A 14,030-nucleotide genomic window follows, 5' to 3' on the forward strand; every position below is an offset into this window, starting at 1 on the left:
CAGGTGGAATTCTGTGACATTTCAGAGGAAGAAAGAATTTCCTGCAAGGGGAAGCTTGACAGTGGCGGGAGATTCATACAGTACATGATATTTGTACTGAGCCTCAGAGTCCATATGAGGCCAGGATGAATATACAAGTGAAATTTGGTTGAAATTGATATCAGGGGCTTGAGAAGTATGGGGAAGGGGAAGAGAAGAGCCCCCCAACGTGAAGGATAGGGGCAACCCAACCACCTTGGCCTTTGTGGCATCCAAAGGCCTTTGTAATCAGTGAAACCTGGACAGACAAACTTCAGCACCAGCTGGTACACCAGTTTTCCCCTGTGGTGTCCTCTGCTCAGAGAACTTGAGTGGCAGCATAGGGTAACAGTTGGATAAGACTAGGCTGAGGAAGCAATGTGACACATTATAAGAAGGCCAACATCATGTGAAAAGCCTGAGCCTGCACGTCCAGGACCTTGACAAGACGTCCTTTACGTGCTTCACCCTAGCCGTGGCCCTGCTTTCTGTTATCTGTGTCAGGTACCCTATTTGGTTCAATTCCTCACTGATCTCACAGTCTAGCAGGCACGGGAAAGATGAGTGTGTAAACATGAGGAACCCAGAGACCTGTAGCTACTCAGAGGAGAGATACCTGACCCAGGAGGAACAGATCGCCAGAAAACTTTAGGGACAAATGAAACCTTAGCTAAGACTTGAAGAAAACAAGTCCAAAGGAGATTACAGGGTGGTCTTCTAGTTCTCCCTGGTCTAAGATGTAGAGTTTGACTTTTGAAAGTAAGATGCCACTGGGCACCAATTTACAAAAGCTAATGTGCACCTGTGTCACCCTTTGTCCCCCCTCCCCCAAGGATTTGTAGATTCTTGACGTGGCCGAAGAAGCTCTCCACTGCCCCCACATCCCAGACAGAGTCTGTCTCCCCAGGCTCAAGGCCTGCCAGCTTGCCATCAATCCCAGCTATGCTCAAGTCTGCAGATACGTATTTAAGTGATTCTATTAAGTAAGTGAAAATGAAAAACCAGCATGGATGTTTCTTTAATAGCACTCTTTTCTCTAACCTGATTTACATCCTCATTATTCATTCAACCATTGCACAGTTAACAGTTTGTGAGTGTCTTCTATATGTAAGCCCTGGATTATCCTCTCTGTGCCTTCAGGAGATTATAGAATTCTGAATCCTGGGGATAGAACTTCCCATGGCCCTCTTCATAAGGTCAAGGTCTACAGCTGGGATCAAATCCATAGGACAAGCAGGACCAGATATGATAACCCACCAAACATTAAATCCTCATGATAAAATGCTCCAGTAAATTATGAAATTTAACATGGAGCACTGAGGAACCATCCAAGTCATCTGAAGAATTGGTAGAGCTTCCTAAGATTTTTTTTTGTAAATTGGACATACCCTTGATCCTACAGCAAAAGAAGGGGTAGACCTTACAGAAAGTTGACCACTTTGGTGGCCTAGACTTCCCCTCTGGGGCAGAGGGCAACCATACACTGCCAGTTGATCTCTTGAGAAAGGCGACCTTCCCTTCCTTTGCGGGTGTGGGAGACAAAACTGAGACTATGCAACTGTGGATATCACATGAGTGACTGTGTTTCATTCAATTCCTCAGGAATTCCCTGATGAATGAAGATGTTGGGCCTGAAGAAAAAGAACTGGAAAAATTCAGAGCATCCACCCTGATCTCAGACGTACGGTTCTTTGCCCGGGGGGGGGGGGGTTAACAAGGGCAGGGTCTCTCCCAAAACAAAGGCAGATTCAGCAGCAGAGAGGCAAGTGCAGTGCAGAGGTTGAGCTGAAAAGAGGCTGCACAGCTTTAACCAGATCACATCCCAACTAAACCTTCCCAGAGTCCGGACCTTAACCTGAGCGCAAGACCCAGATCTTCGCCATGATGGAAAAACCAGTTACATGATCCAAACCTGGATCGCCTAATCTTCTTGCAACCCCCTAGACAGAGGCTACTAAGACAGAGAGTGGTGTTTCTCAGTCTTTCCATAATAAAAATGAGATCTCGAGAGACTTTAATAATGCATAGCCTTAAATTCTCTTTCTAAAATGATACCTGAAGGAGAGCATCACACAAAGATTGCAAAAATGCTTGTTACACTGTTCAATAGCAAAATATTGAAAAATAATGAAAAAATGCCTGTGTGTCTATGATGACATGCAATATTTTTTAAATAGTATTCATATCAATTGCATCAATGCAGAGGCACGAGCCAGCATTTTCATTCTTGGTAAGGAACGGTGTGAACTGGCATAACCTCTATGACATACAATGTGGAGAGCATATCAAAATGTAAAATGCATAGTTCCTCTTCTAGAAAGGTATTTTCCAGATAGACTTTTATGTTTACATTAAGACATGTGACTATGCCTGTATAGTGTCGCTTTGTTTGTGAGAGCAAGAAAAGGTGGAAACAGCTCCACCAATAGGAGGCCAAATGAATGAATCACATACTGCAATACCGCAATACAATGAGATCCTTTTTTTAAAAAATGAGGAAGTTTTCTATATACTGATTTCGGCAATCTTTGATTATATCTAGTCAAAATGCTAGTTGTGAAACGGGATGCATAATGTGCTACCCAGTATAAAAACAGCTAACATTTGCTGAGCACTTAAATGCTTTTGCCCTACCCTAAGTATTTTTTGTATTAACCCTTTCATTTCTCCTACAGCTTTATTAAATGTGTACTATTACCTTTTCCAATTTTTTCAATGAGGAGACATATCCATCAAGCTGTGGAGCTGCAATACTTGGCAGTTAGGCCAAGTATATATATTTTATTTCTCAAATAAGTGCACAGACACATTTGCTTATGCATAGAATGTCTCTAGAATGCAAACTTTAGGAGGACAGGAATTTTATTCTGTCTTGTTCACTATTATATCCTTGTATCTAGATTTGGTTCTCAATAAGCCCTCATAAACTACTGGTCAAATAAAGAAAACAACAAAGTAGAACATATCAGATGGTATATGAATGGATGATGGTCATCCGGTGAAGGGAGCTGAAGAATTGGGGAGAAGGGATGGCGAATATTTTAAACTTATAGCATATATATGTATCAACTACTTTTTAATATTTGAAATGACACTTGTGCAGAATATTCGGTTACACGAGAGGGTGACACTCATGTCAACTGAAAAATCAGAATTCAAAATATAAATGCATGTATACACAATATGGACATATGGACATATATTTGTAGTATAACTATTGACTGTTTTTTTTTTCCCCTTTGGAACTTTTTTCAATTTTCAAATATTTCTCAATTTTTTTTAGAATAAGTATGTAAGCATATAAAATACTTTTTTATAGTGTTCCCTTTTTTTTGTTTCCAAAGATGCTTGTCATAGAAAATTCAACAGTACAGAAAAAGTAAAACAAAAATCCTCAAAATCCATCATTTACAGAAAAATACCATTGGAACAGTAACTTCCCAGATATCTGTTTGTGTATGCAAATCTCAGAATGAATTTAACCCATTCACACGGTCAGACTAAGGAGGCCTGTGGAACTTCATAGGAATGGAACTGCTTTCTAAGTCAATTCTGTGACTCTGCATCTGTTGCAGCCCATATGGACACATCGCATGGTCTTCCATAGATACATGTACCACATGCACTTCATATAAAGTGACCCTTACTGCTGGAGCAGTTAGTTTGCTTCCAGACTTCATATTATAAATGACACTTCAGTAAACACCCTTATATATACATTTGGGGCATTGTTCTATTATCACCCTGGGGGAAAAAATATACTGTTTCATGATCATATGTAACACACTTCCTTTTTATATGGGGAAGGTGCATTTCAACGATCCATTATAATGCCTGCTAGCTGTTGTTCATATCTTTCACTTCTAGGAAAGAAAACCTAACTCTTCTTCAACAGAAAGCAGCCAAAGCCAGCTGGAGTTTGAGGAACCCCTATGGATCTTTCAAGAGGAGTTGGTTTCCATGGGGATCGAAGAAGTGAGTAATACTCCTGGGTCCTGAGATCTTCTGGTGCGACTTTTCTAACTAAGCTCCTGCCCTGCATTAGAAACTTCCATCTCTCCAGGGCACTGTTAGCACCCTTCCCATCCTATGTGTTCAGAGTGCCAGGGTGCTGAGCTTGTCACCTTTTACAGAATCAAACAAGAGCTAGGAGTACACTCGTCAGTCACCAGGACTTTAACTTACCTTTGCAGCTGCATCATCCTGGCAGCTGTTCTCACATGGGATGACTCTCTCTGCAGGTGTTTGACATTTTGCCCCTCTATGGAACCCTCCGGCCATACAGCAGCCACCAAATATCTTTCACCTTCTATGGACACTGTGACATCACTGCAAAGGCCAAAGCTCTGTGTGAAGTGGAAGGCGGGCCCACCTATGAAATAACACTGAGGGGACAGGCTTCCATGATCAACTATTCCTTTGACACCAAGGAAATTAACTACGGGCCACAGGTACTGCAAACCAGTGTGAGGAGATTTTCTGGTTTTGCTTTAAACATGAATGCTAATCCTCATCCCCAAATCTCTCCTGAATCCCAGTCAGCTCAGTCTCACGCTCATCCCTGCCCGGGATTCCTAATCTGCTCTTCTGACCCTGATCATCCTCCTCAGCAGCAGCTCCTGGAGCTCAGCATGTTGGATGCTCAGATGTCCACCCAGAAGCCTGCTGCAGCCTCTCTGGCTCTTACATTAGCACTGCCATTTCCTCACACCTCGGTGCACAGTCTGCAAGCCTTTTCCCCTGCACTCTCCCTCCTATCCTTCATTCTTTCAATGTCCAGTGCCTGCTACTCCATCTACCAGGTCCTGCTCTGATCAGTTTTCTCATCTCCTGGCCTCTAATAAGACATCGCAGGGCCTCATCGAGCCATGCCTGAGTTCCTCTCATGCTGTGTGCATATGAATGTGCAGATTCTGGTTCTATCAGTCTGCATGGCCTGAGAATCTGAATTTATAACAAGCTCCTTAAGACCCACTGTAAGCAGGAGTTACAACACACTCACTGCTTCTTCCTCTAACCCGCCAAACATCACTGCCAGATGAGGTTTCCCAAAGCTACCTTTCATCTTTCATCTCATCGGCCTATGACCAATTAATCCCAGAAGGATTGGGGAAAGCAATGTAGTACTGAGAAAAGAGCACAGTTTTATATCCTGTTTTGCTCCCTACTGTGTTACTGTGGGACCACATAAGCTCTCCAAGCCTGGGTATCTTTCATCTAGAAGATGGAAACAGGCAGGACACTTGCTCCTCCACCAGGAAGTTGCAGCTACTTAAGTATCTGGTTAATGCTGTGTCATGTAAACCTTCAATGGCTATGAGTTGTTTTCTGTGTCACACAGTAGCTCAGGGACACATTCCTCCACCGGGATGAGGATATCTTAAGTCTCTCTATTAACTGGTGCCCCTTACACAGAAATTTCATTACCAATAATTCCCACTTAGGCCCCATTCATTTGATTGTGGCCAAGCCAGTTGACCCACTGAGCTTAATTCACCCCAGTCCTTCCCTACCTCCACACTTGCTCTTGTATTATCCCTGCCATCCTCTCCTCTGCCAAACCCCAACCTTTACATCCTACAAGACCCAACCCAGCTCCTTCCCCAGTTACCGTCTTTTATTTTTCTATCCCCTTGGCAATTAGGGTTTTATTTAGGCCATAATAGAATGTGTTTTCTGGTTTTTGTTTGGGGATAATTGTCAGTCAGTTCTGTCTGAACGCCTTCTCTCTGCAATTAGATTTTGTGTACATACTCAGAGACCATATGTCCTACCAAATTTAATGAGGATTCAATCTCCATTAATAGATAGTGCCTGTATAATTATAGAATTATGTATGTTTTTAGATTAAAGACTGTACCTAAAATCCAATGCACCTAACACGGATTGAAACTGTCTCCACTGTGCTAATCAAGTAGATTCTCTTTCCTTCATTATCTATCTCAGGCTTATCTTATTCTTTGCTTATTCTTTGAAGCAGCTAGTTTTGCCCTACCTTGTCCTAAGGACTTTTAAAGTGATCTCAGTTATTATTATTAGGCCTCGTATATTAACTGTTGAATTATATTAGCAAACACTAAAAAAAGAACGCAACCAGCCAATCTCACCCATGGTTTCCAAGTAAGTGGAAAAATTCATTGCAGAACATTCTGAACTTAAATCTTATATTTTTCTTATAGAACAGAATCCAGAAGGCAAACTTTCTTAGTTTTGAAAACTCACCCTAAGATTCTCTAATACAAGTTCCTGAGGTGTGAGAGTTAGATATTCACCCCCAAGGCCATTTGTAAAGTAAACCAGTGATCAGAAGCACCAATGCAAGAGCAAGGTGTCCAGAGGCCAGAGGCCTTCCTGATCCAGGAGGCGCCTTTTTGTGATTCTGAAATGTGGACTGCCATGTGTGTCTCTCACAAAGAGCAGAGGCTGTAACTGTGAGGCATGTGTGTTGATCTCCCTTCATCCTGGTGACAGCAGCATCCCAAAGGTGGGTAGCAGAAGAGTCACCCTTTCTTCTTCTCCCCTCAAGCTGTTCGACCAAGTCACAGAGCGTGAGATTACACTGAAGAACACTGGAAAAGTTGGCTTCGAGTTCAAGGTGCTGGCTGACTACCAGTATTTCCCAGTCAGCCTTCTCCCTGGGGTGCCACGGATTGTGCCCATGTCGGTGAGTAGACAGTAGGAGGGGCCACGTCCCCAAGGTCGGTGAGTGCTATTCTGCCAGGACTATGGGAGTAACTTTTCAAAGATTATTATTAAAACTAAAGAACTCAGAATAATGAAAAATACATAAAGTCAGACTACTTATTTATTAAACAAGAATTAATTAAGTCCTAGTTTAACCAGTTCCTACGCACTGGGGGAGACATCAGTAAACCAGACAGATGCAACCTATGGATTTTTTTGCATGGTAATAAAAAAATTAATTTTATTTCCACTAATATCTTTGCACTTCCCTTGTAATTCCCAAAGTTTTCCTCTCCACTAACTACACCAAACAAGAGCCTTTTTTACTAGCAGATTGTGAAAACACCAACAGACTACAGTGTTTGTTTTTTAAAAGCAAATGTGCAACTGGTTCCTTGTTTGTGTTATGTTGCCGTGCCAGTGTTGAGGGATTTCTAATGAAATTTTCTCATCATGAAAATGGCATATAATTGCTATAAGGAAACTGAAAAATATTAAAACAAATAAAGAATACATTTATAATAATTTATAATATTATAATCCAAAAATAATGCATGTTATCATCTGTAATGATAAAATCTGTTCTTCCCCTAAATTATCACATATATTTAGGTTATTGCTAGTCTCTCTAGTCCTTTTTGACCTACTTGTCTGTCCCTGTATGAACACTGTACTATTTTAATTGTTGTGGCTTTAAAATACATCTTAATCTCTGTTAGGTCTGCTTCTTTCTCTTCTTCTTTTTCCAATTTGTCTTAGCTATTCTTTTGAATTTACTCTTCTGTTTGGTTTCTCTAACCTCCTGAAATGAATGCTTACTTTTACTTCTTTCTTAATTAATACTGAAAAATGTAAGACTATTTGCCTGATCATACCTAACCCCATAAATTTTAGGAAAATGATGAATAAAAAAGCAAAAATTGGGCTGGGGATTTAGCTCAGTGGTGTAATCCCCTAACTGGCAAATGCAAGGTCACGAGTTTGATCCCTGATACCAAACAAAAAACAGTAGAAGCTACCTTTAAATATGTATGAATATTTACCATAATTTTCATTGTTTCCTAAAAAATTGTCTAGAATTAATTTCATTTCAAGTATAATTGTAAAATATATTATTATTTCTAAATCATTAAGATTTTTGTTTTTGTTACATAAGCTCTTATTAATATTACTATTGAGGGAGTTTGTTCTATCATGATCAGATAATGTGGCCCTCTCAATTCCTACTTTGTGAATTTGTATATTTTAGTGGCCTAAAATGATTTTTTTAATCTCATGAATACCTGAAAACAATGTTTTCAAGTCTATAAAATCCAGAATATCATGAATATAACATTAAACTGAATAATTATAATAACATCTAAGTCTTTTATATATTTTCTGCTTAACTTTCCTAAGACTGAGTGGTAATTAAAAGATTTGTGCATTTTCCATCTATTTTCTATAAATATGTGGAAATTTTGGCTTAGACATTTTTGTTTCAGTGTTGATGGCAGTTTATGACAATGAAGTGGATGGCATTTTTTTAATCTATTTTAAATGTTCCCTCTTTGTGTTCCCTCTTAATGCTTTTTGCATTAAATTACACTTTGTCTCAGTATTGTGGTTTCTGCTTTCTTTTTGCCTTACATCATTTGCCCATCATCTATTTTAAGTCTATCATTCATAAAATATACACAGTTGAATCTTTTTTAACCTCTGTAAAAGTCTTATGTTTCAACAAAGAGATTTAACATATTCTTATCATTACTATGATTGAAATGATTATTATTTTTTTCACTGTCTCCTATTTTTCTTAACATTTTTCTATTACATCTTTTATCACATTGCTATATTTTTCTTCCTTTTTTTCTGTAGCATTCATTTTAATTTATCTTGCTGTTGTCTATGTAAATTAATATAACTTTATAGAGAACAATTTGGCAATGTTTATTGAAGTTACTCTTTCAGCCAGAAATTTTATTTCTGATCATCATATTTAAATGTCCTCATTTTTAAAATGATACATATATTATTTTCTACATACCCTATAAGGACTATAACAAAAATAACAGAAACAAAACCAAATGCCATTGTGCTCACTTTGACAGCACATATACTAAAAGTAAATGTCAGCATCAGGGATCTAGTTTTTAAAAATGTATTTATACTATGTAATGGAATAATATGCAACAGTCAAAAGTGATGAGGCAGCTCTAAATGTACTAACATCAAGTTAATTCTAAAATACAGTTACATAAAAAGAAAATACAAAAAAACATAGTATGTTATTGGCAAACATCTGCACTTTTTTAAAATTTTATTTAAGGAGGAAAAAAAAGCAGAGAAAGGGTACAAGTTATGCAGATTTACAGAAAAAAATGAACAGTAGGAAATCACTAGTTAATGGATTACATATTGTCATCTTAGAAATACTTGTTCAAGTCACAAAATTAAAGCTTGTAAAGTGGACATTCCAACAGTGAGACTGCAAACAGTTCTGTTCAATGATCCAATAAAACTCAGTGATATCATTTTCTATCTTATAAACTTAAATATGCATGCAATTATATCATTTAGAGCACTTTCTTTTCCTCTCTTTTGTACAATGACAATTACACATTTTGGGTTTTGTTGCTCCCACAGTTCTTATTACTTTTTTGGAAGGCAGAAGAACCAAATGTGACCTAACAGAACAGAGTCAATCAAATCAAAAGGGTGGACATAATAGATAATGTAAAAGCATAATACAAGGTGATCAATAATGGTTACCATAATGCCTCCTGCTATCTCTAATAGAATTGCCTATATCATCAGTTATAATAAAATTGAACAAAACAGTAAAGAAAAAAATTGACAAAACCAAAACATTGGAGACATTATAGGTCTTCAAAAGTAGATAAAAGTCAATGAGAATGGGCGTCATAATGAATCTCACTAACTTCACAGCTGTTGCCTAAACTTTCGAACCTGGTACTATCAAGCAAAACAGAATAGGTGGACATCAGTCAAAAACAAGATGGTGAGAGTAATACAGGGCTTTAAATCAAGATAATGGAAAGTCAAAGTGGGTTACTATAATATATCCTGCTATTTTTTATTTATTTTTCCCTTAATTAAAAGGATAAAAATAAAAAATAATGAAGTGGAGATTGAGATAAAACAGGGCATAACAGCAAAACAGCGCAGATCAAAACATAACCATTTAAGCAGAATAGTGTTTCACCACAAGATAATCCTGACATAAAAGTAGTTACCATATCGTCTCTTTCCTTGAAATCTTTGAGTATAACTTCGTATACTGTAGCATCAAATATATCAAAACAATGTAAAACCATTTAAGAGAATGACAGCATTACAGGGTATTTAGAATCAACTAACAGAAAATGAACAATGGTTTCTGTATAATCTCCTTGTCTTTAAAAGTTTTTGCTTATACTATCGTACATAATAAAATCCAATAAGATACAACCTGTTTAGACCAATGGAGACAGAAGAACAAAAGCTTGATGAGACTTCAAAACAAGATGATACTAAATCAGTATTACCTATTAAGACGTCATTTTCTCCAAAATAACTGTTCCTATCATCCAATCTTCTCTGCCTCATTTCTGTTGAGCTCTTTTTCTGTCATTAGTTGTCAGTTTGTCTTCTTCATTTTGTTTTCTGCTCCATTCATTGTGGCCTCTCTGCCACTATTTCTGGATTCTTTGTATTTTTCTTTTTTAGAATATCCTGAAGTATTCTCTGTAGAGTTGAATTGATGGTTGCAAATTCCCCTAGTTCCTCTTTATCCTGGAAGCACCTTGTTTTTCCATCAATTTCCAGGGATAGTTGTGCAGGATATATCAATCTTGGCTGGAGGTTATTATCTTTCAAAGCTTGAATTATTTCCCCCCACACTCTTCGTGATTTGATGGTTTGTGCTGAGAAATCTGCTGTAATTCTGATGGGTGTTCCCTTGTAAGTGGTCTGTTTCTTGTCTCTGACAGCTTTTAATATTCTGTTCTTGTATTGAATTTTGGGAATTTTTATTATTATATGCCTGGGTGTTGCTCTGTTTGGGTTGTAGGTGGCTGGGGTCCTGTATGCCTCATACATCTGACTATCCTTACCTTTTGCTAAATTAGGAAAATTCTCCTGGATTATTTCTGTGAGTAGCTTTTGTAGCTCATTTGTTTGTGTCCCTACTTCTTCTTTTATGTTCTTAATTCTTAAGTTATGGGTCCTCTTATCATCTTCTAGTCTTTATATTATTGCTGTTTGTTTCTTTGTTACTTTTAAGAAGTTTTTCATTTCATTCTCCCATATTACAAATCTTCCCTCCAGTTCAGATAGTCTGTCCTTAGTTTCTTTCAAGCTGTTATGCCAGTTTTCGATTGAGTTTTTAGTTTGCTGGTAATCTCTTTGAACCTGCTTCACGTATTCTATGCTTTCTCTATTTTCTCCATCAAACAATTCTCCCCTCTTTTTCTGTTCTTCCATTCCACCATCTGTTTTTTCTTGGGTGGTGCTTAGCATTTCTCTAACTATTCTACTTATTTCTAGCTTCAGGTCATTAATAACTTCATTCCTGAACTGATCTATGAGGCTCTCTAGATGGCACTTTATGTCTATTGGTGCGGTGTCCGCTATTGCCTGTTTCTCAGGATTGGGGGTCGAGGAGCCTTTCTTGTTGCTGCCTCTTCTTTGTTCCTTATATGCAAGCATATATAGGAGGCCCAGCTTCATTTCCTGTCAGCCACAGTCTGATTGAATTGTGCCGGCTAGGTGTTCCCGCCCACCGCAGCACACCAGGAAATTGTAGTCCAGGCAGCCTACATGGGGCCCGCCCCTCCAGGCCACCCTCAGGTTCTGGGATCTGGGTTGTGCTAGCCTACTGGGTCTCCGCCAGCAGCGTCACGTAGGGAAATTGTAGACCAGGCAGCCTACACGGGGCCCGCTCCTCCAGGCCACCCTCAGGCTCTGAGATCTGGGTTGTACTAGCCTACTGGGTCTCCACCAGCAGCGTCACGTAGGCTAGGCACTTCTCACCAGTCCCGCTTGAGAGGGGGATACGTGGCTGAAGTCGCTGCAGCGCCCCGCTCCCGCAAGTCTGCCCAGTCCCAGAATGTCTTCCGCTGGAGTCTCATTAAACTGTGGGAGAGTGTCAGTTTCTCTCACTCACCTCACCACAAGTCAATGCACAGCTCCCCACCCGTCCTGTTTTCAACTCTGTTCGCTGATTCCCATTCTCAGGTCTCTCTCCCTGCCGAGCCGATGTTAGACGCAGCCGCCGTGTGGCAGGAAACCCAAATCGCAGCTTCCAATGGCGCGGGCTCCAGCCTCCACACTGAGGCCCCTCTGTTCCTGTTCTAGCACCAGGACTGCATTCCAAGTTGGTTTCTCTCAGCCCAGTTCGTTCCTGGGTCAGCAGAGCATATCTCCACCTGCTTATGACTCCTTGCTCCACACCATTCCTGAATTCTAAGCCGAGTCTTTCAGAGAGCCTCCATAGCTGCTGCTATCTGTCCGCCATGTTCTCCCGAAAGCCAACCATCTGCACTTTTAAATACATATGCATATATGTAATCTGGACTCATAAGCTAATGTTTACTATGTTTGCATCTTTGTTAATTAGCAAATATTGGTCCATAAATTTCTTTATTCATGCTGTTTGACAGATTGAATATTACAGGAAAAATTAGAACTTTTTATCTGTCTATTCCCTAGAATGGTGTGTAACCTAAGTTAATATTTGTTTATTGAAAGGTTGGCAGAACTTGTTCTAATGTTGCATGTTCCATTTTCTCTAGGAAGCTTTATAGAATGCAGCAGTAAGTTGTATTTACAATTAAGATTTATTATACTATATTACTGTATATTCTATTACAAAAAATGCAAAGTAAAATCAACAAAGGGAAAAGTCAGATGGGATGGAGTCAAAAGAAATCAGGATGAGCTGCCAAGGGTCCTCTCCCTGTGAAGTCAACACGGGACCTTTGGTCCCCCAGCACCAAGTTGTGACAATAATGTGACAGCTTCTCGGGGCTCATTAGTGCCCAGGGTTTTTATTGGGAGCCTGCTGCATTAGTACGCTCTGCCCGGCACACACAAGAGTTCCAGACACCAGGGCAAAAGAGGTGCTCAACTAAATCATATCGATTGCACAGTTCAGGTGCAGCCGTCTGATTGGGGGTGGTGAGAACATTTTTTCCCAGATGCCAGCATCTCAGTTCCCAGATGCCAGCTGGCCTTTCTAAGCACGGAGGCCCTGGACCCACTGTGCTAACCTTCGCCCACACAGTGCCTTGATTTTTGAACCAGGGCTTTTTATGCGTCCAATGGAATTTTTCCCTTCTGCTTGGTTTTTTTTTTTTTTTTTCCTTTTCTATATGCCAACTTTCCTATTACAAAGTAAAAATTCCCATAAATGAAAACAAATATTGACAGAACTCAACAGTATACACACATTTGAATGCATAATAAATAGAGCAAAGTTTCCTCTCTAGAATTCCACGAGAGAACTGGTTTTGTTGGGAACACACATCGCTGAGTGCCGTACATTGCCCCAAGGAGGGGTGAGAAGAGAGAAGGCACAAGTGGGGCCAATACCAGAGATGTGAAACGGAGCACGTTTTGCAATTTGACTGCACAATGTGATCCCTGATACATGTGTGTGCACACACACTCATGCACACATACACACACACTCCATGACACATGTAAAATTTCATACAATGCTTCATGTGAGTGATTGTCTTGTGACCTGGTCAGTTCTCTGCAATGAAATAGAAAACATTAAGGAAAGTGTTTAAACAACATCTCCACAATCGAGAGTAGAGGCAGAGGGAAGCACAGCTTCTTATAGTGTCTTAGTTACTTTATGCTCATCGCTGAGACAAAATACCTGACGCCCAAAGTTGGGAAAGGAAAGGTTCATTTCTTACAGTTTTTGGAGGTTTCAGTCCACACTCAGTTGGCTCCAAGGCAGGGTGGCATGGCAGGGCCGCAGTTCATGGTGGTTACAAACAACAAAACTGACACCAGCAAGAGAGAGACACACCTTCTTCCTGCCATTACATTGTATTCTGGCTCCACCTTGAGGTGGGTGTAGCACTGACACCATCAATCCAGGCACTAGACAATGAACAAATCACAAATGCAGAATGCAAACACATGAGGCCTGGGGGCCACCGACATAAACCATGACACATAGGAATCCTACCAGTGACATTTAACTGTCATGGCCAGGTGTGGGGTGAAAGTAACTCTATTTACCCTACTTGTAGATTAAACCCAGCTTGTATGTGTGTGTGTGTGTGTGTGTGTGTGTGTGTGTGTGTGTGTGCATATATGTGTTTAAATGA

At 39.8% G+C, this 14,030-nt stretch overlaps 1 protein-coding gene across 1 annotated transcript in view; it reads left to right on the forward strand.

Moving 5' to 3' along the window:
• Hydin (HYDIN axonemal central pair apparatus protein) overlaps window positions 1-14,030 on the forward strand; it is a 411,964-nt gene that overhangs the window by 264,300 nt on the left and 133,634 nt on the right. Inside the window, exons 24-28 of the mRNA XM_023565963.2 lie at window positions 852-1,001; window positions 1,621-1,699; window positions 3,886-3,993; window positions 4,260-4,469; window positions 6,545-6,682. Of these exons, the coding sequence (XP_023421731.2) occupies window positions 852-1,001; window positions 1,621-1,699; window positions 3,886-3,993; window positions 4,260-4,469; window positions 6,545-6,682 (685 nt within the window). The remainder of the gene's footprint in view (window positions 1-851; window positions 1,002-1,620; window positions 1,700-3,885; window positions 3,994-4,259; window positions 4,470-6,544; window positions 6,683-14,030) is intronic.

The sequence above is a fragment of the Cavia porcellus genome, unplaced genomic scaffold, assembly GCF_034190915.1.
Source record: "Cavia porcellus strain 051 isolate PalLab524CR breed Dunkin Hartley unplaced genomic scaffold, mCavPor4.1 scaffold_4, whole genome shotgun sequence".
Lineage (NCBI taxonomy): Eukaryota > Metazoa > Chordata > Mammalia > Rodentia > Caviidae > Cavia > Cavia porcellus.